Source organism: Crassostrea angulata, chromosome 5 (genome assembly GCF_025612915.1).
Source record: "Crassostrea angulata isolate pt1a10 chromosome 5, ASM2561291v2, whole genome shotgun sequence".
Taxonomy (NCBI): Eukaryota; Metazoa; Mollusca; class Bivalvia; order Ostreida; family Ostreidae; genus Magallana; species Magallana angulata.
Genome location: NC_069115.1, coordinates 49,664,239 through 49,687,889, shown reverse-complemented (window position 1 = coordinate 49,687,889; position 23,651 = coordinate 49,664,239). Strand labels below are relative to the sequence as shown.

Sequence of the window (23,651 nt, the reverse complement as noted above, 5' to 3'; positions counted from 1 at the left end):
TTTTTATTTTATATTTTCATTCATGAATTTGTTCTTCAATCTTGATCATGAAATCATTAAATATGTAATACACAACATCTAAATGTTTTTGCTTTTTGAATTGATTTGTCGTCTGACTTCATTTGGCAATAACTAATGAAAAGTTTCATAAAATTTATCACAACAATAATTTTGATTAAAGTACAGTACCTAATAAATGATTGCAATTTTGTGAATTCTTTAAGTAAGTTAATAAAAAGGACTTAGTCCATTGGAATTGCAAAATGAGCATGAAAGATGCATATTAGAATGCGTTGTTGCAGTTGATCACTCTGCACATTTCCAAGCCAAGTATTAAAGTACAATTTATACTACATCTATTCCCAATCATTTACTTGTACTTCCGGGTCAAACTTGGGCAATATACAGTTAACTTTGGTTAAATATCTCACATAGATGTACATATACCAAGAATATGTCGCAGCGAGTTGGAATTCATAAAAACACAGTTTCTTTATGTATCTCAACCACAATATCTCATTCTTGGATATCTGCAAGTTTTTCATGGCTGCATCAAGTTTTTTATTTAAAACAAGGTTCATATGATTTATTGTTGATCAAGAATGTGGGAGTTATTTAATTAATATCAATATATTTCTCTTCGAAGAAAAAAGTATGGATTTACTGCAAACCAACTTTTATTCGTGGCAACGTATTTCAGGACTTACTTCTGATACACTAGTTTGTGACGACTATGAATTTGCAACCAAGCCTTATTCATGTTAAACCCATGTCAAAACAACCATACAAAAACTGGTTTGTGGCAAGAAATATTCGTAACAACAATGCTCTTACAAAATTTATCGCACACGAATAATAGTTGGTTAACAGTATTCAATCAATAACTTGGTCAACGCAAGCTTTGCAGTCTTAGATTACACATTTTAGATTTGAGCTTGATGAAAACAAAAACGCAATGTATATATAACCAAGTTAAATTTTATTTTTCATTGAGAAAATAACAAAAGATTAATCATTATTCATATCAAAACAAAACTCTGCCTACAGCAATGGTACTTCTCATCATAATAAAGATCAGACCCTGACAACAGAATCAATGTTTCAAATAAAAATCTTACAGCCAGTAATCATGGCATTTTACATCGAGAAAAACAAAAAAAAAAAGGTTCAAATTGAAGAACAAATGTAAACTGTAAACAGCCAACAGAAATGTGTTTGAGAGCCTAACTTGTAGGAGAGGGCCACACACTGACACACAGACAAAGCAAATGTACAACATGGCAAGCTGAAACCATTCAATATTGAACCCTACACTATTCTATGCCATCCGACGCATGCTGACATACTGGGAAAGATTTCAATCTATTTCATCAGTCACTCCCATCGAGTTGCTGGAAACATTCTTTCTCTAAGTAATTTTAAAAAGTTCATAACCATAAAGTTTATATAAACAGCCAAGTATTGATTTTTTTTAAATGAACACTAAAAAAGAGTTCACCTATGCTTTTTTAAATATATTTTTACAAATGCTTTATGTATTGTAAAATGATATAGTTATACTGGCTTCGACTGATGTATAAATGTTTTATAAAAAATTGAAAAATACATGTAAAAGTTAATTCATAAATATTCATATATATCTTGCATAAGCTAGATCATAAAATGGATAATAACTGTGGAATTAGATGGTACATCATATCTATCCTCGAACTACTGTGCGTTTTTTTCATCAATGTAATGCCTTTGTAACAGTTTATTGAGCGACAATACTGAAACACATTGGGATAAACACTGAATAAATGTAACGGGAATATGTAACAGGATTACAATATATATGGCATCATATCATTAATCAATGTACAGGTAGATAAATGTAACAGAACTGTAATTACTGGAAAAAAAAAAACACCAAAAAATAAAACCTAAACAACAGTTCTTCTGTATCTACCAGTAGTTTTTAAGATGGACAAGATATTTCTGAAAATAATTAATTTTTAAGTTACATAAGATATAATAAGACTTATTCATCACAATATATCAATAATACATGTATTACACGCTATATCAATAATACATGTACATGTATTACACAATATATCAATAATCCATGTATTACATCTGAACGCCACATTCACCATTTTATTTACAACAAAATGACAGCGTGGAAGGGAGATTTACATGCCCTATTTACAATCCCTTGAGGCATAACGATTAAGTTACACTATATGAACAATAGACATGAAATCACGCATGTATGCACTATTTCTCCTATGGCATCCAGTTTATGCCACGTAGTGTAATATACATGTATATAATGAATTTAGCTTTGGTGGATATGTTTTTTACATATTTGCCCTGTCTGTTTTGTATAATGGTGAATTTGAACATGATTTTCATTCTCACGATTGTAATAGGAAACGTGTACATCCAATAAAACTTCTTTTTTCTCAAACATTCATCCTTTTAGATGGATATTACAATGTTTCAATGGTACAAAAAAAAGGTCATTTTGACAGATGGAACATACATGTAATAATTTTGATGATGTAATATCTAGATGTGTTTTTGTATGACTAGATACAGTAACAGCTGAGGTAATTGTGCGTTTCCACACAGTCATATAGTATTGCAAATCAAATTTAAGAAACAGAAAAGGGTCCCACATCATTACCTCCATTTTCCCACACAAAAAAATTCTTGTGACCCTCAGTATTTTCCAATCTTGCTGCCCAATACTTAAGTTAATTTTTAAGCAACATGGAAAAAACACACCCAGATTACACACAAAAAAAGCACCAAAAAAATCCAAATATCACACAAATGATTAAATATTGTTAAATTACTCTCATCAATTAAAACAACAAATGTCATAACAATTCAGAAATTGGTCATCCTGAAAAGCATCAGACAATTTATTAAAGAAAACAATGGACAAATGCTTGTTTGCCATTCAGCTGATAAAATTTATCGCAGATTCAAATTGTCTGAAATTCTAAATCTCAAAGTAGTTTTTTTTCCCTACATATAAACAAATTCATTAAAACCGTCTCCAACACAATTTGTTTAAAAGATTAAACAAGGTATAAAGCTAACTTCCCTCATCAGATAAACATTACACAAAAGAAAATAAAGGGGTATATAGAGAAAAGTAAAGCTGCCGATTCTACTAGAAATGTTTAAAAAACGAGTAAGTGCTCTCACTCTCCTCACAAACACTTAATAGACTCCCTCAATCATTCACCAGAATAACTTTAAACATTTTTTTCCCAATCACAACCATGTACATATATAACAATCGCACAGTCTTCTAAAACGATTTATCTCCCTTGAACTAACACTGTTCACTTAATAGCACTAACACACGGGCCCGACTACTGATTTACATCTTCCTTCACCTTTCTCTCGAGACTATTAACAGCTACACAAAGAAATGCCCAGTGGGGGCCAAGAAAAATTCTAGGAGCATCAAACAATGAATATTTCTCTGAGATGTGAGCTTACATACCACACAGGGAGAGGGACTAGTGAAAAACAATGGCTGACTCAGCTCTGTCCAAACAAAATAAACCAATATAACACATTGTCTCAAAAAGCTGTACACATAAATCTGATACAGTGATTTTTTTTCAATTTGCACTATCCTCTCAGTGTTTGTGAATCATTCAATGCCCTGGTAGTATAGAGATGAACATGGTGGATTGATGTACTGTTACTATGACAACATCGTATCCATGGCACTGGATGTAGCTATGGTGATGGAGTGGAGGGCTGAGATCTTGGAGTGGAGTACCATCGTAACTTTGGCAAACTTGAGATCACTGGGATTTTTTGGAGCAGTTTCTTAACCATCAATCAGCTGTGCTTTATAAGCACATATTACCAACTTAGCCTGCAAACATGTAAAGATGTCATTAGTCTATAGTTTGAATTTCCATTAACACAAAAATCAATAAATGCAATATTCATTATTGGCTTACATCATAATTACACTATCTATTTTATGTAAGAAAGTGAGAAAACATCATTATTAAAACATACGTTAACACATAAAAATTGTATGAACTTGAAAAACAGAAAATCTCTCACCTTAGAAGTTGATGCCTTGACAGTGTTAATGACAATCTCATTTCTGCCATTTTGCAGAGGACAGCAAGACAATACAAAATTAGCCTCCTGAAATAAAGATGACAGCCTATCAAATATATATATATACTGCATTACTTGTTACACAGTCTTGCAAAAAAATTAGACTAGACACATGGATTCAGCCTCATTGCCGTAAAATTTTACATGTGACCCTAATCACAAAATGACAGTGTATATATCAAGTTTACAGTCACTGACTTCTGTAATTACAGTAATAACTTTTATTATCTGCTTAGTCCAAATTTTGAGGACTCTGACTTGTGTAATCAATAATTTTTGCCATAATGGAATCAACGTAGAGAATGGATTGTGTTCTCGAGTTCATTTAGACTTAGGGAATGCAGAAATGAGAAATATTACCGGTAACGGCACTGGTAGTTACATGCACAGTATTGATATTTTTCTATTTTCTTGCAGCAACAGCAAATCATTTAATTTACATGCCGATGAACCTTAACGATGGAATCAATAATCGTAGAACCAGATGTCAAGATACGGAGATGCTCATGCAATACACAGCAACTCGGAAGCCATTGATAATTACAGACCTCTGGCTTTCAAGTCATTCAATTCTTTAATTACATTACATGCTAATAGGGGCATATCTGAGAATCAATACACAGCTTTCACACATGTTGACTCGGCAGAAGCCCTGAAAAATCAATAAGGCCGGCTGATAAATGACCGGGCAAGATTTCTGCCTACCTCAGTGAGAGGAGGTTGGGGGACTCCATTGAGGGTGGCCGAGTTGACCGCACATGGTCCATAGAATCGGCACTTGCAGTCTGTAGCTGTAATTCTGGCATGAGCAATGAATAGGAGATACCCCACACCTGTTGATAAACAAAGAAACCCATTTTCAAATATGCTGTTTTGAAAAGAACAAGTATTGTTTGCAGATGTCAAGTTTAGAAATGTGCGTTTTAACTTCATTTATAATGTCCAGTATTTTGAACATCAAAATATATGTACATGTTTTATATCTGATCATATAAATTTAGCTATTACTGAATCAGAACATATATGTATTAGCAGCAAGGGTCATGATAATGTCAGACGATGTCTTTGTACATAAAGAATGTGTTTGAATGGTCATTAATAATGCATCAGCATCAGACTGAGAGCATTATCAACAGCAGTATTTATTAACCACTTGTGATACAGACTAACAAGATTGCATAATTCTAGCATTCACAATGTCTGATAATCATTTTAAGTGCATCTAAAACTTCAGATAAAAAGAATTTTAACTATCTCAGACAGTCTGCATTTTTTGGCGTCAAAATTAACTTGAATTATTCACAGAAAAAGACAACTTTAAGAGTCCTCAAAATTTTAATTATTGATATTCTCATTGATGCTGTTTACAGTGATATTCAAATCAGCAGTTCTTTTATACACAGTCAATGGGGCTTATACTTCCACAACATATTGATTTTCTCCCCAACTTCATGTTATGCAATTCTATTCATAACCGTCAAAGCATCACCAGCCTAGATTTAAATTTTTTTTAAATCATAAGCATAACAGGTGTTGTCCTGTTGCACTGAATACAGGTAATTCCTGGCTGTTAATTTTTACACCTGCCTATGTCATTTACCTGGTGTGTTTGGTTGCATCTCATGTTTGAAGTTAATGACAAATTTGCTGGATTCACACAGTGGAAACACCTGCATTGGAAAAAGACTGCTGGAGATCTGGGCAGTATTGTTCAGGGTGACTGCTACTTGTTTGTCAAACTCCTTTGTCAGTCTGTGAAAATGAGAGAAAATAAAATTGTCAAACAGCACAATTTAATTTCTACACACTAGCAAATAACATCAGCTACTCTTTTCTTTCAGAGGATTTAATAAGAACTGGTAATTGCTATTACAAAATATAAGACTGTTTTTAATATAAAGTCTTTTCTCTTATTTCATCTCAAGATTACTTTATTAAAACAAAAAAATTTAAGGTTTATCTTAAAGACATTAAGGCTGTCAATTGATAAGTAATTCTTTTACAGTATTCAACATTAGTAAATTAATATATAATTCTGTCAATTTGTTGAACATCAGCAATACGTGTATTATTATCTCCTAAAATGGCAATATCAAACTCAGATTTTCATTTTTGATCGGCTGCAAAATGATATGGCATTGCCAAGAACAATACAAAATTTAATAAATATCTTGTTGTCTTGCAACTTCCTCATCATAAAAAGCAATAATTTTCTACCTCGTAATAAACTCTGTAATAATATCTTCTATCTCCGTAAGACGTAACATTTTGGCGTAGGTCAGAGCTGAGAATCCCGAGTTATTTTGGGCTGAGAAATTAGCACCGTACTCCAGAAGAAACTTCACAATCTGCTTGTGGCCTCGTTTTACAGCCTACAAACAAAAACATTTTATAATTAACATATGATTAAATTCTATAATTACAATGTCTTCGTCCGATGATATATTTGATCAATGAGATTAAAAAAGAAAAAAAAATGAAGAAGAGAGGTATCCATAGGTCTCACCTTCATCAAAGCAGTTTCACCGGTATCTTGTTGAACATTTATTTTGGCACCCAACTCAACTAGTAAAGCAACTGTACATATATAGGCCTGCAAAATAAAACAAAAAGATAAGAAACTGTCTGCTTCTCAATATTTCGTCATGTTTCCCATACACGGTACATTACTTTACAACATTTTTCTTTTCCAAAGATTTTACACAAGTAAATTGAATGAAAATTGCCAAATCATCTCCTTAAATAGAGCAGACTCACATGTTCACATGCTAGCATCAGTGACGTTGTGCCGTTTTTCTGTTGAGCATTAATGTCTGCCCCATTACTGACCAATAACTCTGCTATATCATCAAATCCTGCAAAAGAAAAACTCCAGTTATTTAAATTCATGTACATGCACACATTTTACTTAAACCATTGACATCTCTGGTGGCTACAATTCATAAAATAAAGAGAAACTCAGATATCAAATTTCCGGCAGTACGTACCACTCTGGGCGGCGTACATGAGGAGGGTGATCCCAAGGTCATCCACCGCCTCCACATCGTAGCGTTTACTGCTACTGAGGGCCCGCCGCACCGCCTGGTAATCCCCCTCTGTCACCGCCTGCTGGAACTTCGCTGTCAAAAAAAAATTCATCTGTACAATCTCACTAGCAATTATTCAAAAGTCACTTAACTGTATCAAAAATAATGCTTTAGATGTGATTAAATTTATACTATGAATGAGATCAGGTAAATCTTATTTTATTGATATAGTACTATGATTGCAATACAAGAATTTTTAAAATTTATTTTTTAAAGTATTTGGATGCACTTACCATCAGTAATAACAAGGGCATCAGCTTCACTATCCTAAAAAAACAAAAAAAAAATCAATTTGATGAGAATTACTGGTGAGCATTGTATTTACGACTACATAAGAAAATCATCATGCGTTGACAAGCGGAGTCATCAAGACTGTAAAATGACATGAAAATTCGTTTAGCATTTTTATTTAATTAGATAAAATTTCAGAAAACAGAGACAACATTTATAAATAAGAAAGAGAGTTGACGATTGCATTAATGGCTGACTCAGATAATGAAATATTTCATGGACGAAAAAAAAAAGTTGTGAGCATATCAACCAAATGGATCATGACAGTGCTTGTGATGTCTTACAATGGTATATGTTAACTTCCTAAATTTTTAATCAGTCATGACATTTTGTGTTACCAAATCACCCTACAACGTACAATGGAATCTCTATCACAGTTCTAATTCTAAAGTACACATTACCAACAAAAAGTCATGCTTGCGTTACAAATGTCATAAATTCTGACAATCTGACACATAAATCTGTAGACATTTGTTATACTAATACAAAATCTGGTGATAATTTATTCATGTGCTGTAGAATTGTGTCTGAGACTTTGAGAGAAATCCTTCAAGTCGTGCAGGCCTCTGGATCCAGTATTGCAATGGCTTCCATAAGGAGCCAAATCTTCAATCAAAACACGTAAAAAGACACCTCATAGGATTCATTTGATCCGAATTGCAACAGATTCAGTGATAAAAACATTTGTATTGATTTGAAGCAGGTTCCGTTTTTATTCTTATTTCCTTGAGTTTTAATTTCACCAATGCCTGTTTAAATCATGATGAGCTCAGAAATGGAGTTCACACAGACGCTCGCCGGAGCAATAACCCTCACTACGTAAATGTATTGATTTCTGATGTCTTCACCAAACATCTGTCTTGTGAAATACCACCTAATACAAAGGAATTTGTTGACCTATATTCTGCATCTGCATCCATGTCTTGTGAGATGGCAAAGACCTATATATTCATGACATCAAAGGACACTCTACACCATGAAAAAGAAAACCTAACATTTCAAAGCTTCCCTGAATTCTGACAATAATAAATTAACTGAATTCTTTTCTTTAAAATTGCCTGTACTCTTCACAAGCATGAAAATGTCAAGAGACTTAAGGGCATCACTGACAGTATTATACAAATCTCTTATTATAAGTTCTACCATACAGGAAGACTGAAGTGTTTGACCAACTAAAATCAGGAATTCGGTTTAATGTACAAGTTTATTGTTCCACATGTAATGCTTGGGGGACTATTTAAATCCTGTGGTTGGACCATCCTGATTTTAAAAGCTAAAAACCGCACAGTCCATTTAATCTTGTGACACCAATATCTCAAAAGGTGTGGTAGCCGTATTTCTGTAATTATATATATATATATACTACTAGTTAAATATAATTGAACCAAGTCCTATTAATATCAGATTAATATCAAGAACGTTAAATAAAATATTTCTAAGTGTACACAACACTTTGTGGTTCGCGGTATTCAAACTACAGAAATTGAATGACTTGTAGGTATTTAACATGATGTGGATGGAAAAACTTATGCGTCATCGCAACATGTATTACTTGAACCCTCCCTTTTTAGATTAATGAAAATGTTCACAAACAACAAAAAATATGGCATTGTCAAGGCCATTTGTCAGTGTTATGCTAGCACATAAATTTGTTCTAAATTTAAACTATTTTCTGTGAACAGGTTTCACTAAAACCTGCAGATATTCATCTGAGGTTCCTGTATACAGGCTCCATGGGTGTGACAATAGATACCTGTGGGGGCCCCGAGCTATTGTACCTGACCTGACTATGATTTATTGATTTGTATATCAGATGTGTACAGGTGAACGGCCGGCAGAGCCAGCATGTAGATCACACACTGGTGGATGCATGGTTATTGACCCCACAACGAGGCATATATGTAAATGGAATCGCTAGTACGAACACTCGACACACCTCAATACACACAATCTCATTCATCAAACGCATATATACACTAACTGAAAATTAAAGGTAAGGGATTCACCTCAATACACAAACTCTCTCTAAAGACTACTGAGGACAATCCTTGAGTTGTGACACAGATAATTGGACACTTCAGAGATGGGGGCTTTTTTTGGCAGAGATCCAGTATTGAGGGGGCAAAGTTTGGCTACTCATGAGTCTGGCATCGGTCCAGACTTCGGTCAGTCTCCCTATTTACTCCATACCTTCGCCCCAATACACACTAAACTAGTACCCCAGCCTCATCAATTGGTTCTAGCAGTTCATCATGTGAGTGTGGAAAGCTATTTATTGATGTGTGCCAACACCGACATTCCTTTGATAATGTTTATAAACTGTGGTAGAGTGCCATATGAACGCTTCTTTTGTAATGGTATAATAATGGATAAATAAGTCTTCCTCGTGGACCTATCAATCATACGGAATGATAAACAAGTGTCATATTTGCTCTGAATGACCCCCACAGAGTGGGAACACTTTACACTTGCTGCATTTTAAATGCAGCCCCAGACAGTTTAATGAGCCCCAGAATATTTTTTTAACTACTTTAACCATTTCTTTTTAGGCTCATTAGCATATATAAGAGAATTAAGTTGGTACTAGTCTGAAGTCCTGTTTTCCTAAATTCGTGATGCACAACAGTGTGAATTCATCATAATTTATTAAAACACTTGGGTGGCACAGAATACATATGATTTTTATGATTTTTTTTTTCAAGGGAAGGGGGATTTGTAGAGAATTTAATGAGTGCAAGAAAATGGATCACTTTGTTCCCTTGCGTCACTTTAAGTTCTAGAGTTCCATTCACCCTACTTTTGAAATCCATTAGAGTGAATGATCGAGAGTCCCACGGTGTGAAACAGACAACACTGGCAGTGGTTGGTTTTTGTGAAACAAAAAATCATTAGAATGTTTGCATACATATTCCCGTATGGTGGTAACCGTATTACTATTTTTAGTCTTCATTTGTTTCCTTTCTCTGGAGATGATTCTATAGATAATGCCTAATGGGGTCCCCTAGAGACGATTTAATGATACCAAGCACATATGTACATGTATTGATCAGACACCTATTAGGAATTCTCGAATCCATCCCTTTATTGACTCAAAATCTTGGATCTCTTGGTATAACTTGATCATTATTGATCCAAAGCATAGTAGAGAGAAAAAAATCCAAGCAACATATGGACTAAGATTCTATGACCCACTTTTCTGCAACATTCTCGCATTCTCTCTGTTCGTCTCCAAATTCTACTTCCTGTTGCTATCAACCCAATTTTTCACCTTCCATTAAGCCAAATATTACATACAGACCCCATCAATTCTTTCTTACATCACTGCTATATATTTTTTTTCAATTTTCTTCTCCCTACAAAAGCAGCTATAGAGCCAGGCGAGATAAGGTCTGGTGCGGAGTCAGCGGATCAATAATGTTCCTGTTATAACTCCCACCACTAGCGAGGCTTTTTTCCGTCTCCATCACATGCATTCTTCTGACATGCAACTCTTGGCTAGACCATAGATATACAAATATTTTGTAAACACTTAGGTAAATCCCCCTGAGTAGTACAGAAGGTTCACTAAGAGTTTACACGTCTCTGTGACATTGTGTACAATTCGGAAATTTCTTATCTTTCATTCAATAAATTGACTTGCGAGTTCGCTATTTCCATAACACTGGGCCACTCTTGGTCTTGTGTCATACACGTTTCTGTGCTGGTTCTTATCAAATAAGATATGAACATGTCCACCAATTCCCATGATACACATACATATATATGTATATCTGTGACTGCAAGAGCTAGATCATTGTAGTATGAATTCACTTACTGTTTCTTTGTCTAGCTGGTCTAAATCAATGTCATCCAGCTCTATATCAAAACTTAGATCAGCCCCTAAAAAAAGAATGTAGAAAAATCTAGTTTCATAAAAAAACATAAAAAGACTGCGATGAAAATCAATAGGATCTACCCCCACGTCAGTATTTACCATACATAAAAAAAATTACATCATTATATGACATTATTACGTTCACATTGTTTTTTGCCATCCCCGCAAATTCAGAAAGGTAATTTTCCATATTGACTTTCTGTATCCCAAATGCCAATGACAGTTCACTGGCACAGTGAACAGTGAACACAATGAACTAATCAGTGAAGACACAGAACGTATCTAACATGAATGGAAAAATATTTTCACTGCAAATATCATCATCTTCTCAAAAAAGAAAGAAAGAGAAATTGGTTGCTTAAAAAATCAACCATATATAAAAAGACATTCATTTACCCTGAGTTCTATTCTAATACACCTGCTTTGACAAATATGCACCTTTGAGGGTACAGCTGTAGAGTTACAATTAACCTACCTCTTTCTTGAGTCTTTGTGCTCTCTGGTAACAAGGGCAACAGGGAGCCATTCCACAAGTCATCCAGAGGCTGGGAGCAGTCCATAGAATTAGAAGATTCCTTTCTACGAGTTGCGGATGACCTGTTCCGATCCATCTCAATACTACTGACACTACTCGTAGAACTTCCAAGTCCACTGTCGCGAGATGCCTGTCCAGAATTTCTCCGAACTTTCGACACCTTGCAATGAGAATTAGAATCACATCCCGAACCCACATGCTTTCTCTTGAGTCCCACTGAAAACGATTCCTGACTTTCTTTTTCAGATTGTTTAACATCTGGGGTGCTGGTGGCCTGTGGAAGCTTGTTACTTGGGGAATCTCCAGGAGAGATTTTTCGAGGAGGGGTGTTTCCTCCGGATAGATAGGATTTGATAGGACTGGCCGGTTTTTCTGATATTTCAGTTCTACCGTTTTCCACTTTCACAGACAATGACTTATCTGAATTCAAGTTTTCAGGTTCATATTTCACTCTCACTTCTTTATTGTGTTTTTTCACTTTAATCTTTTTTGCACTGTCATGTTTGTGCACTTTTTCTTTCTTTATCAGAGTATCCTTTGACCTTCCATCTTCATCTATAAAAAAAAATACAAATATTTTGATTTTCTATACAAAGAAGTAATGTTTTTTGCATTTCTCTATGAAATAATCATTAGAAGCATATGCAAATTTTTCACAATACCACGAATAAAATTTCCATATTTTTAACATATGTTTGTGAATTCAGACAAAAACATTTGTCATGCATCATTTTAAAAGTGAAAAAAAAAAACACCTACTTTCCGAGTTACTGTCACTTCTATCTTCACTGCTCTTCAATTTCTGTCAAAATAGAAAAAAAAAAGAAGATTATTAGCAAAATTCAATGATGCACCAAAGATTGAATCCGATCTGATAATTTCAAAAGCAACATCGCTGCCAACCTGGAACTTACCTTAATTTTAAGAACTGGCATTCTGACAGAATTTTCACTAGAGGAGTCTGAATAATCATGTGTTAGTTTATTGTTGGGCGTACTTGTGTCACTCTTGACAATTTCATAATCACTGTTCACGACTTCATCCTCACTGGATGTGACAAACTCGGAAGATAAACAATGAGCTCTCTTGTCCCTCTCCTTTTTCCTGGCTTCCTTTTTCACTGTTGGCGTCCTTCGCTTTTTGGAGGATTTGGACTCCTCTGACTTAACATTCTGATGTTTGTCCTTGAGACAAGTTGGCCTTGAAGCCCTTCCTCCCTCTTTGACCTTAGAGTACATGTCTGTGTGGAACAAGTTCACCTTCCCTTCTTCAAGGTCTTTCCAAAATGTGTTTTTGAATGTGGAAACTGGTTTGGGGGCATCGGTGCTGTCTCTGGAAGAATCGTCTTCATCTGTTGAGCCTTTTCCTTCCATTTGAGCCTGCATCAGAAAAAAATTGCCGAAATCAGATATGATTGCTATTGAATTACTATGTAAACAGACGCAAGGTCATCAGGTTCTTATGTTTTCAAAATTGTCTGTAAATTTTTATTACATGCTGCGACCCAGTTCAGACTTTAAATAATGGCTCTGCAACCATCCTGACATAACAATCTGGCAGTTGAAGAAATAACTCCATCAGTGTCAGAAATAATCTCCTTAACCTTCTTCCTCTTTTCAATTTTTTTTTCTCTCTCACCTTCTTTTTTTTCTCTCCCTCTTGGAAATTTATTTTCTCAATTTCTCATACCTTTTATTTTTCATTCTCTTTCTACTCCATTTTTAAACTTTCTGCTATATAACGGTACATCTCTCACCTTCTTTTTCCTTCTTTCCTCTGCTCTCCTTTTCTTATCTTCCTCCCTTTTCTGCTGGAAGTCTTCCACAAGGTCGAGACAGGACTGGAGATTGTCCACCGGTTCCCAGGTGTCGTCAGCTGGCCCGTAGTTCTTCCACCTCACTTTGTACAGCGTCCTACCCTAAAATCACCAGAAGAAATCTCTGATCCAAATCTGTATCAATCCACCACGCTCATTACACTGAATATGTAATGTCACATTAAGAAGTATACTAGAAAGTATATAAAATAAATCTTTTTAAATCAATACAAAAGTGAATGTTAACGTGTACAAATCTGATTGATCACATATGATGCACTTCCTACAGAAATCTGATACACCGGTATCTTACTTCTATTTCTATGGCGGCTAGATGCACATGACCCCAGGGGGTAAACACTACATGCAGTGTGACCTTGTGTATAAACAAACAGGCCTCCACTGACAAATACCGGGCCAGACTGCTCGTCTTCACAGAATAATACTGAGGTCTGGACCATTGTGAAGTCCAGAGAGAAAGTTTTAATTAGCTGTGACTTAATCAGCAACTTTATCAGCTGCAAATCAATAGACTTTTACATGGGGGTCTTCAATTTAAAGCTGTCTGACCAAATTCTATTAAACATGACCTTTTAGTTCTTCGTAACACATTAATAACTGTCTTTAGCATATAGATAAAGTGGTTTTCTTCATTGAAATACATTAGCATTTTTGTAAGATTAAAACATTTTGTGTAAGTTTGCTGGAACATGTTCCAATGTGAGCTTGAGGTACTACAGAGAGTTATTTCACACAAGTCAAAGATTTCTTTTTGTTCCACATCAAATGTCAAATTTCTTTTTTAAAAACATTATTTTAAACTGGTTGTGAACCTTAAATGCCCTTTCAAAGTTACATCTTTCTAAATTAAAAATAAAATTAACAGCTTAACAAAACTATCTGACAACCTAAAATTGTTTCCATTTTCATTTTTGAATATGGTCGATCAACCTGCAGGTCGTTGGCTTATTTATAAATGCACTTAACACATTTCGAAAGAAATACATTGATAAGAACAAAATAGGAAATCCTCTTCTAATAATAAAGAATCTGTGATGGTAATGGTTTACAGCCTCGCGACCTCCTTGGAACATTGCCAAGTAAGATCAGTGACCTAAATATGGCTTAAAAACATGACCTTTGTTCCATCTCATATGTTAATAAGAAAAAAAAAACTTCTGTGAGACTTTTTATAGTCCAATACACACCAGGATTTGTCACACAAAATTATCCATTACCTTGATTGAGGCCAATGATCTTAGGTTGGTTCAATAATGAATTATTTTATCCAAGTTATGCATTTCCAGTTTTTCTCTTGCAGTTTACATTTTTTATGACTTTTAAACACCTAAATTAATGGATCATTGGGGGGGGGGGGGGGAATATACCTCATTATAATGTAAAAATAAAATCAGATGAATTCCCTCCAATCAGATATAAATTGCCAAGATGAAACTAGATCTACTTAGCTGTGACAATAGTTTTTTATATAGAAAGTGAAGTGGGTTGACAATAGGATATATATTGATCATTGTAGCATGACTTTAACACAGCATCACATTGTGAAATAAAATCCTATCTATACATGTGATTTCACATAATCACACTGCCGTAATTGTACTTACACACCACTTCCTGGTGGACTGCATGGAAATGTTGGTGCCTTTTTTTGTTGAAGACAAAGAAAATTCCATTCGTTTGATGTTCTATATTTTATATACTATATGACTCAATGAGTCACCCTGACCACATACTTGTGGTCAGATTCCTTGGATATGTTTAAATGGATCAGCAGCGGGGTACACACATGTATATATAAAAACCGGTAAATATTCATATGCTTAGTTTTAACAGAATTATAGTTTAGTAAATCTTTTGAAATGTACACGCAACACCAATCTTGTTTATTTCCTTATTAAGAGACATGCACGCGCCAGCGTGTGTCCGCGCTCACGTCCTGTCGGCGCCCTAACTATAGTAACGCCTCTCGACCACCAGGGTCGGGAAATGTTTCCTGCGTAAAGTATTCATATTAAAATAATTGTTTACAAAAACACGAGATATATTGAGAGGACGTTATCCTTTCAACTAGACCTTGGCATGCTAGGCCCGGCTAGTCGACCTGATTAGATATGTATATAAGTTCTCACACACTGCCAGGGGCACCTGTTTCTCTTTGTATACATACATTGCATTTCACACAGCGGGAATGCGCTTGCACTTACCCGAATTTTAGACAATCCTACGATCCTCTCCACTTCAAACAATTCTTCCTCTGATTTCTCCGAGTTGTCTGATCCACCAGAGTCAGAGACAGAGGGCGAAGCGATCGCCATATCGGCCGAGACTTCTTCACCGACAGACGTACTACCTTCCATCTCCGCCATGTTCCCATTCACACTGTGAGTTGACAGGAAGCTAGACATATATTTAGCACAGGGGTGAACAGGTTCAATTCTCTAGACGCTTCAATTCACCGATTATTTAATTGAATACATAATATGAATTCATTAAAATTGTTATATTTTATATAAAAAATTATTTTGAATACCAATAAAGTAATTATTTGTGATGTCAAATCAATGGTATTGAGAGGAAACACCCCTTCCTCCAATAGTGGTTTCGTCCGACCTCCCACTATTTTGCATATACAAAGAAACACACATTTCATGTTAATTACATATTTTTTTAAATACCTAAGCTACTAAATAGTATTCGGTTTGACATCAGTTTTGCCGTTTCTATTTGTGTTTATTTTTAAAACGCATACATTCCTATCTGCCGAGTGGAATCGGGAATGAAAGCATATGCACGGGCCCTGGAAGTTATTGTAAATATATTGCATGTGCATGTATACATGCACATGCAATATATTTACAATAACTTCCAGGGCCCGTGAGCATATGTACATGACATAAACAAATTTAAACAAAAATAAACAATGTTATTTATGTCTCTGGTACATAAATATAAAAATATTTCTTCTCTTTCTCTTTTTTTTTTTTTGTATCTTTTCTATAGTCTGACATTTAAACATTAAAAATTTTAATTTTTTTTTTACTCGATGTAGGGAGAGGGCTAATAAATCAATTTTATTGAATAAATCTATTCTTTGGGCGATAAAATTTCTAAACATAATTTTAAAGTCATAATATTTGGGTTTGATCCCTCTTCTTCTCTGACAAGCTGGGACACCTACATATTTTGTCCAAATTCGATTTTCTTCCAAAAGTTAATTAAAATCTTCATGATGATTTAGCCATTAATTATAATTAATTAAGTAGCCCTATAATTATATGATGAATACTCCTTCAATTAATCTATTTATTATTTTATTGAATTTAACTGACATGTAAAAATATACAATTTAAAAACTCCCAAGTACACTTATATGGGACTTAATTGAACACATTTTGAGGGAATGAAAAGAAAGACAACCCAAGGTTCCTCACTGATGCACCACTCTGTATGCTGTACACTAGTCATTTACACACTGATACACCAGCTCTGTATGCTGTACACTAGTCATTTACACACTGATGCACCAACTCAGTATGCTGTACACTAGTCATTAACACACTGATGCACCGATTCTGTATGCTGTACACTAGTCATTTACACACTGATGCACCAACTCTGTATGCTAAACACTAGTCATTTACACACTGATGCACAGCCAACTCTGTATGCTCTACACTACTCATTTACACACTAGCTGATGCACCAATTCTGTATGCTGTACACTTGTCATTTACAAACTGATGCAGGGCCAACTCTGTATGCTGTACACTAGTCATTTACACACTGATGCTCCAATTCTGTATGCTGTACACTTGTCATTACACTCTGATGCACGGCCAACTCTGTATGCTCTACGTACACTAGTCATTTACACACTGATGCACCAACTCAGTATGTGTAAACTTGTCATTTACACACTGATGCACCAATTCTGTATGCTATGCACTAGTCATTTACACTCAGATGCACCAACTCTGTATGCTCTACACTAGTCATTTACACACTGATGCACCAATTCTGTATGCTATACACTAGTCATTTACACACTGATGCACCAATTCTGTCTGCTATACACTAATCATTTACACTCAGATGCACCAACTCTGTATGCTATACACTAGTCATTTACACACTGATGCACCAATTCTGTATGCTATACACTAGTCATTTACACTCAGATGCACCAACTCTGTATGCTATACACTAGTCATTTACACACTGATGCACCAATTCTGTATGCTATACACTAGTCATTTACACACTGATGCATCAACTCTGTGTGCTCTACACTTGTCATTTACACACTGATGCACCAACTCTGTATGCTCTACACTAGTCATTTACACACTGATGCACTAACTCTGTATGCTCTACATTAGTAATTTACACACTGATGCACCTGGAACTCTGCATGTTCTACACTAGTCATTTACACACTGATGAACCAACTCTGTAATATATGCTCTACACTAGTCATTTTCACACTAATGCACCAACTCTGTATGCTCTACACTAGTCATTTACACACTGATGCACAGCCAACTCTGTATGCTCAGCTACAATAGTCATTAACACACTGATGCACCAACTCTGTATGCTCTACCCTAGTCATTTACACACTGATGCATCAACTCTGTATGCTCTACACTAGTCATTTTCACACTGATGCACCAACTTTGTATGCTCTACACTAGTCATTTACACACTGATGCACAAACTCTGTATGCTCTACAATAGTCATTAACACAGTGATGCACCATCTCTGTATGCTATACACTAGTCATTTACACACTGATGCACTAACTCTGTATGCTCTACACTAGTCATTTACACACTGATGCACCAATTCTGTATGCTATACACTAGTCATTTAAATACTGATGCACCAATTCTGTATGCTATACACTAATCATTTACACTCAGATGCACCAACTCTGTATGCTATACACTAGTCATTTACACACTGATGCACCAATTCTGTATGCTGTACACTTGTCATTTACACACTGATGCACCAATTCTGTATGCTATACACTAGTCATTTACACACTGATGCACCAATTCTGTATGCTATACACTAGTCATTTACACTCAGATGCACCAACTCTGTGTGCTCTACACTTGTCATTTACACACTGATGCACCAACTCTGTATGCTCTACACTAGTCATTTACACACTGATGCACCAACTCTGTATGCTCTACATTAGTAATTTACACACTGATGCACCTGGAACTCTGCATGTTCTACACTAGTCATTTACACACTGATGAACCAACTCTGTAATATATGCTCTACACTAGTCATTTTCACACTAATGCACCAACTCTGTATGCTCTACACTAGTCATTTACACACTGATGCACTAACTCTGTATGCTCTACCCTAGTCATTTACACACTGATGCATCAACTCTGTATGCTCTACACTAGTCATTTTCACACTGATGCACCAACTTTGTATGCTCTACACTAGTCATTTACACACTGATGCACAAACTCTGTATGCTCTACACTTGTCATTTACACACTGATGCACCAACTCTGTATGCTCTACACTAGTCATTTACACACTGATGCACCAACTCTGTATGCTCTACATTAGTAATTTACACACTGATGCACCTGGAACTCTGCATGTTCTACACTAGTCATTTACACACTGATGAACCAACTCTGTAATATATATGCTCTACACTAGTCATTTTCACACTAATGCACCAACTCTGTATGCTCTACACTAGTCATTTACACACTGATGCACTAACTCTGTATGCTCTACACTAGTCATTTACACACTGATGCACAAACTCTGTATGCTCTACAATAGTCATTAACACGGTGATGCACCATCTCTGTATGCTCTACACTAGTCATTTACACACTGATGCACAAACTCTGTATGCTCTACCCTAGTCATTTACACACTGATGCATCAACTCTGTATGCTCTACACTAGTCATTTTCACACTGATGCACCAACTTTGTATGCTCTACACTAGTCATTTACACACTGATGCACAAACTCTGTATGCTCTACAATAGTCATTAACACGGTGATGCACCATCTCTGTATGCTCTACACTAGTCATTTACACACTGATGCACAAACTCTGTATGCTCTACAATAGTCATTAACACACTGATGCACCATCTCTGTATATGCTCTACACTAGTCATTAACACACTGATGCATGGCCAACTCTATATGCTGTACACTAGTCATTTACACACTGATGCACCAATGCTGTATGCTGTACACTAGTCATTAATACACTTATGCACAAACTCTGTATGTGTACACTTGACGTTTACACACTGATGCAACAACTCTGTATGCTCTACACTAGTCATTTACACACTGATGCATCAACTCTGTATGCTCTACACTAGTCATTTACACACTGATGCACCAACTCTGTATGCTGTACACTAGTCATTTACACACTGATGCACCAACTCTGTATGCTAAACACTAGTCTTTAAAACACTGATGCACGGTCAACTCTGTATGCTCTACACTAGTCATTTACACACTGATGCACCAACTCTGTATGCTGTACACTAGTCATTTACACACTGATGCACCAACTCTGTATTCTGTACACTCTGCACATCTCTCAGTTAAATAGCACTAATTTTGTGCATTTCTTCACTACCATGCCATTTCTGTACCTTAAAGTAGAATAAACACTCCTGTACCCTTGTACATCTCTAACTATATTGCACCAAATCTGTCCTAGGTTTATCTCTACAACATTGATCCTCATCTTTCCACTAGTATGCATCAACTCTGTATATTACTGTCTTCTCTGTGTACATCTCTACAGTACTGATCCTCCGATGCATATCTCTACACTAATGCACCAACTCTGTAATCTCTCAATTAAATAACACTTATTTTATACATTTCTTACATATTTACTCACCAGGTCCACCTCTGTACATCTTTACACTATGCACAAATTCCCTATTTCTAAACTATTGACCCTTCTTAATGCATTTCTTTGTCACAGAATATTCTCTGTATCACTGCAGTACAGATCATCTTCTGTACAACTCTAAACTACAAATCATCCTCTGTGCATCTCTACACTAGAGATCATTCTCTGTACATCTCTACACTACAGATAATTCTCTGTACATCTCTACACATCATACTCTGCATACCTCTATACAGATGTTCATATGTACAACTGTATACTAAAAATTAAACTCTGTACATTTCTACACTACATATCATCCTCTGTACATCTCTACACTACAGATCATTCTCTGTACATCTCTACACTACAGGTCATCCTCTGTACATCTCTACACTACAGGTCATCCTTTGTAGATCACTACACTACAGGACATCCTCTGTACATCTCTACACTACAGAACAGATCATCCTCTGTTTGTCTCTACACTACAGATCATTCTCTGTACATCTCTACACTACAGGTCATCCTCTGTACATCACTACACTACAGATCATCTTCTGTACATCTGTACACTACAGGTCATCTTCTGTACATCACTACACTACAGATCATCCTCTGTAAATCTCTAAACAACAGATCATTCTCTGTACATCTCTACACTACAGATCAGGTCATCCTCTGTACATCTCTACACAACAGATCATTCTCTGTACATTTCTTCACTACAGGTCATTCTCTGTACATCTCTTCACATCATACTCTGCATACCTCTATACAGATGTTCATATGTACAACTGTATACTAAAAATTAGACTCTGTACATCACTACACTACAGATCATTCTCTGTACATTTCTACACTACTTCGCTACACTACAGAACAGATCATCCTCTGTTTGTCTCTACACTACAGGTCATTCTCTGTACATCTCTACACTACAGCTGGTCATCCTCTGTACATCATTACACTATAGAACAGATCATACTCTGTACATCTCTACACTACAGGTCATCCTCTGTACATCACTACACTACAGATCATTATCTGTGCATCTCTACACTACAGATCATCCTCTGTAAATCACCCCCTACAGAACAGATCATCCTCTGTACATCTCCACACTACAGATCATCCTCTGTTCATCTTTACACTACAGATAATTCTGTACATCTCTACACAACAGGTCATCCTCTGTACATCTCTAACTTACAGGTCATCCTCTGTATATCTCTACACTACAGATCATCCTCTGTACATCTCTACACTACAGATCATCATCTGTGCATCTCTACAGATCAGATCATCCTATGTACATTTCTACACTACAGAACCGATCATCCTCTGTACATCTCTACACTACAGATCATCCTCTGTACATCTCTACACTACAGATCATCCTCTGTACATCTCTACACTACAGGAACTGTAAAATCCCAAAAATTCAGATGATTTCCGGATTTTTAAAAGAAATGTATGTTGATTATTAATATTAGTGAAGCTTGATTGGGAAAAAACCAGAAACAAATTGGTAATCTTTAAATACCAGTGATGTTTAAAAAATATAAAACAAAAGACAGCACTCTTCGATTTATCGGACGTATTAAAGCCCAAAAATTTGAGTCTATTATCTAATATAGTAGTCAAGATGAAAACATATGGCTGGACCGGGAATCGAACCCGGGACACCTGCAACTCTAGTCAGGAGCTCTACCATTGAGCTACCCAGGCCGATATCCATGGTCCATATAGCCCCAACTACTACATTCCTCCCCCCTCAAATAGTCATCGCCCCCGAAGACAACACACAAGTTCACCTTGTTAGGACTTATTAATCATATATATATATGCCTGAACAAGGAAGGCCATGGCATCATCTGTAGTAGGAAAGAAGGAATGAGTATATAAATACCATGAAAACATATGGCTGGACCGGAAATCGAACCCGGGACCCCTGCAACTCTAGTCAGGAGTTCTACCACTGAGCTACCCTGGCCGATATCCACGGTCTATATAGCCTCAACTACTACACATCTTTACACTAACTCTGAGTCTCTGAATCATCTAAGTACACTTTAACACAATTTATGCATTTTCATAACCAACCATCTCTGTACACATTCTTGAACTATTACTATAAACCATTTATTATGCCATTTCTGTACATGTAGATACATTATATAACTCTATGTGGCTGTACATCTGCAAAATACTGAACTACCCGGTGCATCTCTATATTTAGATATATACTTTAGGATCTATGTCAAGGATTTGCTGTCCTCTACAAAGAGAACCAAGTTTTATGGACTACTGGTATATATATCTCATACCAAATGATATTTTCTCTCACCTAATTTGGTCAAACAAAAAAATATATAATTATTCCGTATGATATTGGCATTTTTCTGGGCTATGGCAGACATTGAAATTGCTGCTCATTAGACCATTTTAACGAAGCTGTGTAATCTCATTATCCCTCAATTACTGTCACTTACCAAATTGTTCGTTAAACAAATGAGCAGGCTATAACATGATTTACACATACAGGGAGTTGTTTACAGGTCTTATCAGGATAGAAATCTTATTAAGAATATGCACTCAAAATTTATTTGAAAAAATACTACAGAAACTTGAAATTGGTGAAAATTTATTTGAAACAAGAGGCCCATGGGCCACATCGCTCACCCGAGGAACAATAGGTATGATAAAGTCAGCTACATGGAGTCATAAAACAAACAATCTGGACAATGTACAATAATACATGTAGATCCTGTATAAATAAAATCCATTTTTCCCCCTTGGAACTCGGATAGCCCTGATTGCTGCCAATATTTACAAGAGCAGACTTTAATCACCGCTCCTGCACATATATAGGGACTCAAAGTTATGCAGGCAGGGATGACCGCACACCTACGCAACTCAACAGTCTGTCCCGAGTTATTTTTGCCGCACATTTCCC

The 23,651-nt window shown here is 35.8% G+C and overlaps 1 protein-coding gene across 1 annotated transcript; it reads right to left on the bottom strand.

Moving 5' to 3' along the window:
• Positions 1–2,950: 2,950 nt before the first annotated feature.
• Positions 2,951–16,170, bottom strand: LOC128184000 (M-phase phosphoprotein 8-like). Its single transcript, XM_052853266.1, has 15 exons — positions 15,974–16,170; positions 13,689–13,850; positions 12,847–13,311; positions 12,692–12,734; positions 11,873–12,487; positions 11,338–11,402; positions 7,466–7,499; positions 7,134–7,265; positions 6,904–7,001; positions 6,653–6,739; positions 6,364–6,518; positions 5,747–5,898; positions 4,852–4,979; positions 4,087–4,173; positions 2,951–3,889 (listed from the first exon to the last, which is right to left on the bottom strand). The coding sequence occupies exons 1-15, from the start codon at positions 16,133–16,135 to the stop codon at positions 3,842–3,844; spliced, it is 2,433 nt and encodes an 810-aa protein (XP_052709226.1). The 5' UTR covers positions 16,136–16,170; the 3' UTR covers positions 2,951–3,841.
• Positions 16,171–23,651: the final 7,481 nt, after the last annotated feature.

Bases quoted from the DNA above. Each gene is read 5' to 3' on its own strand.
- LOC128184000 (XM_052853266.1), bottom strand. From the start codon at position 16,135: ATGGCGGAGATGGAAGGTAGTACGTCTGTCGGTGAAGAAGTCTCGGCC. The intron at 12,735-12,846 runs GTAAGTTCCAGG...CTATTTTGACAG, and splicing joins TGCCAGTTCTTAAAATTAAG to AAATTGAAGAGCAGTGAAGA. The intron at 11,403-11,872 runs GTAGGTTAATTG...TTCTTTTTTTAG, and splicing joins CACAAAGACTCAAGAAAGAG to GGGCTGATCTAAGTTTTGAT.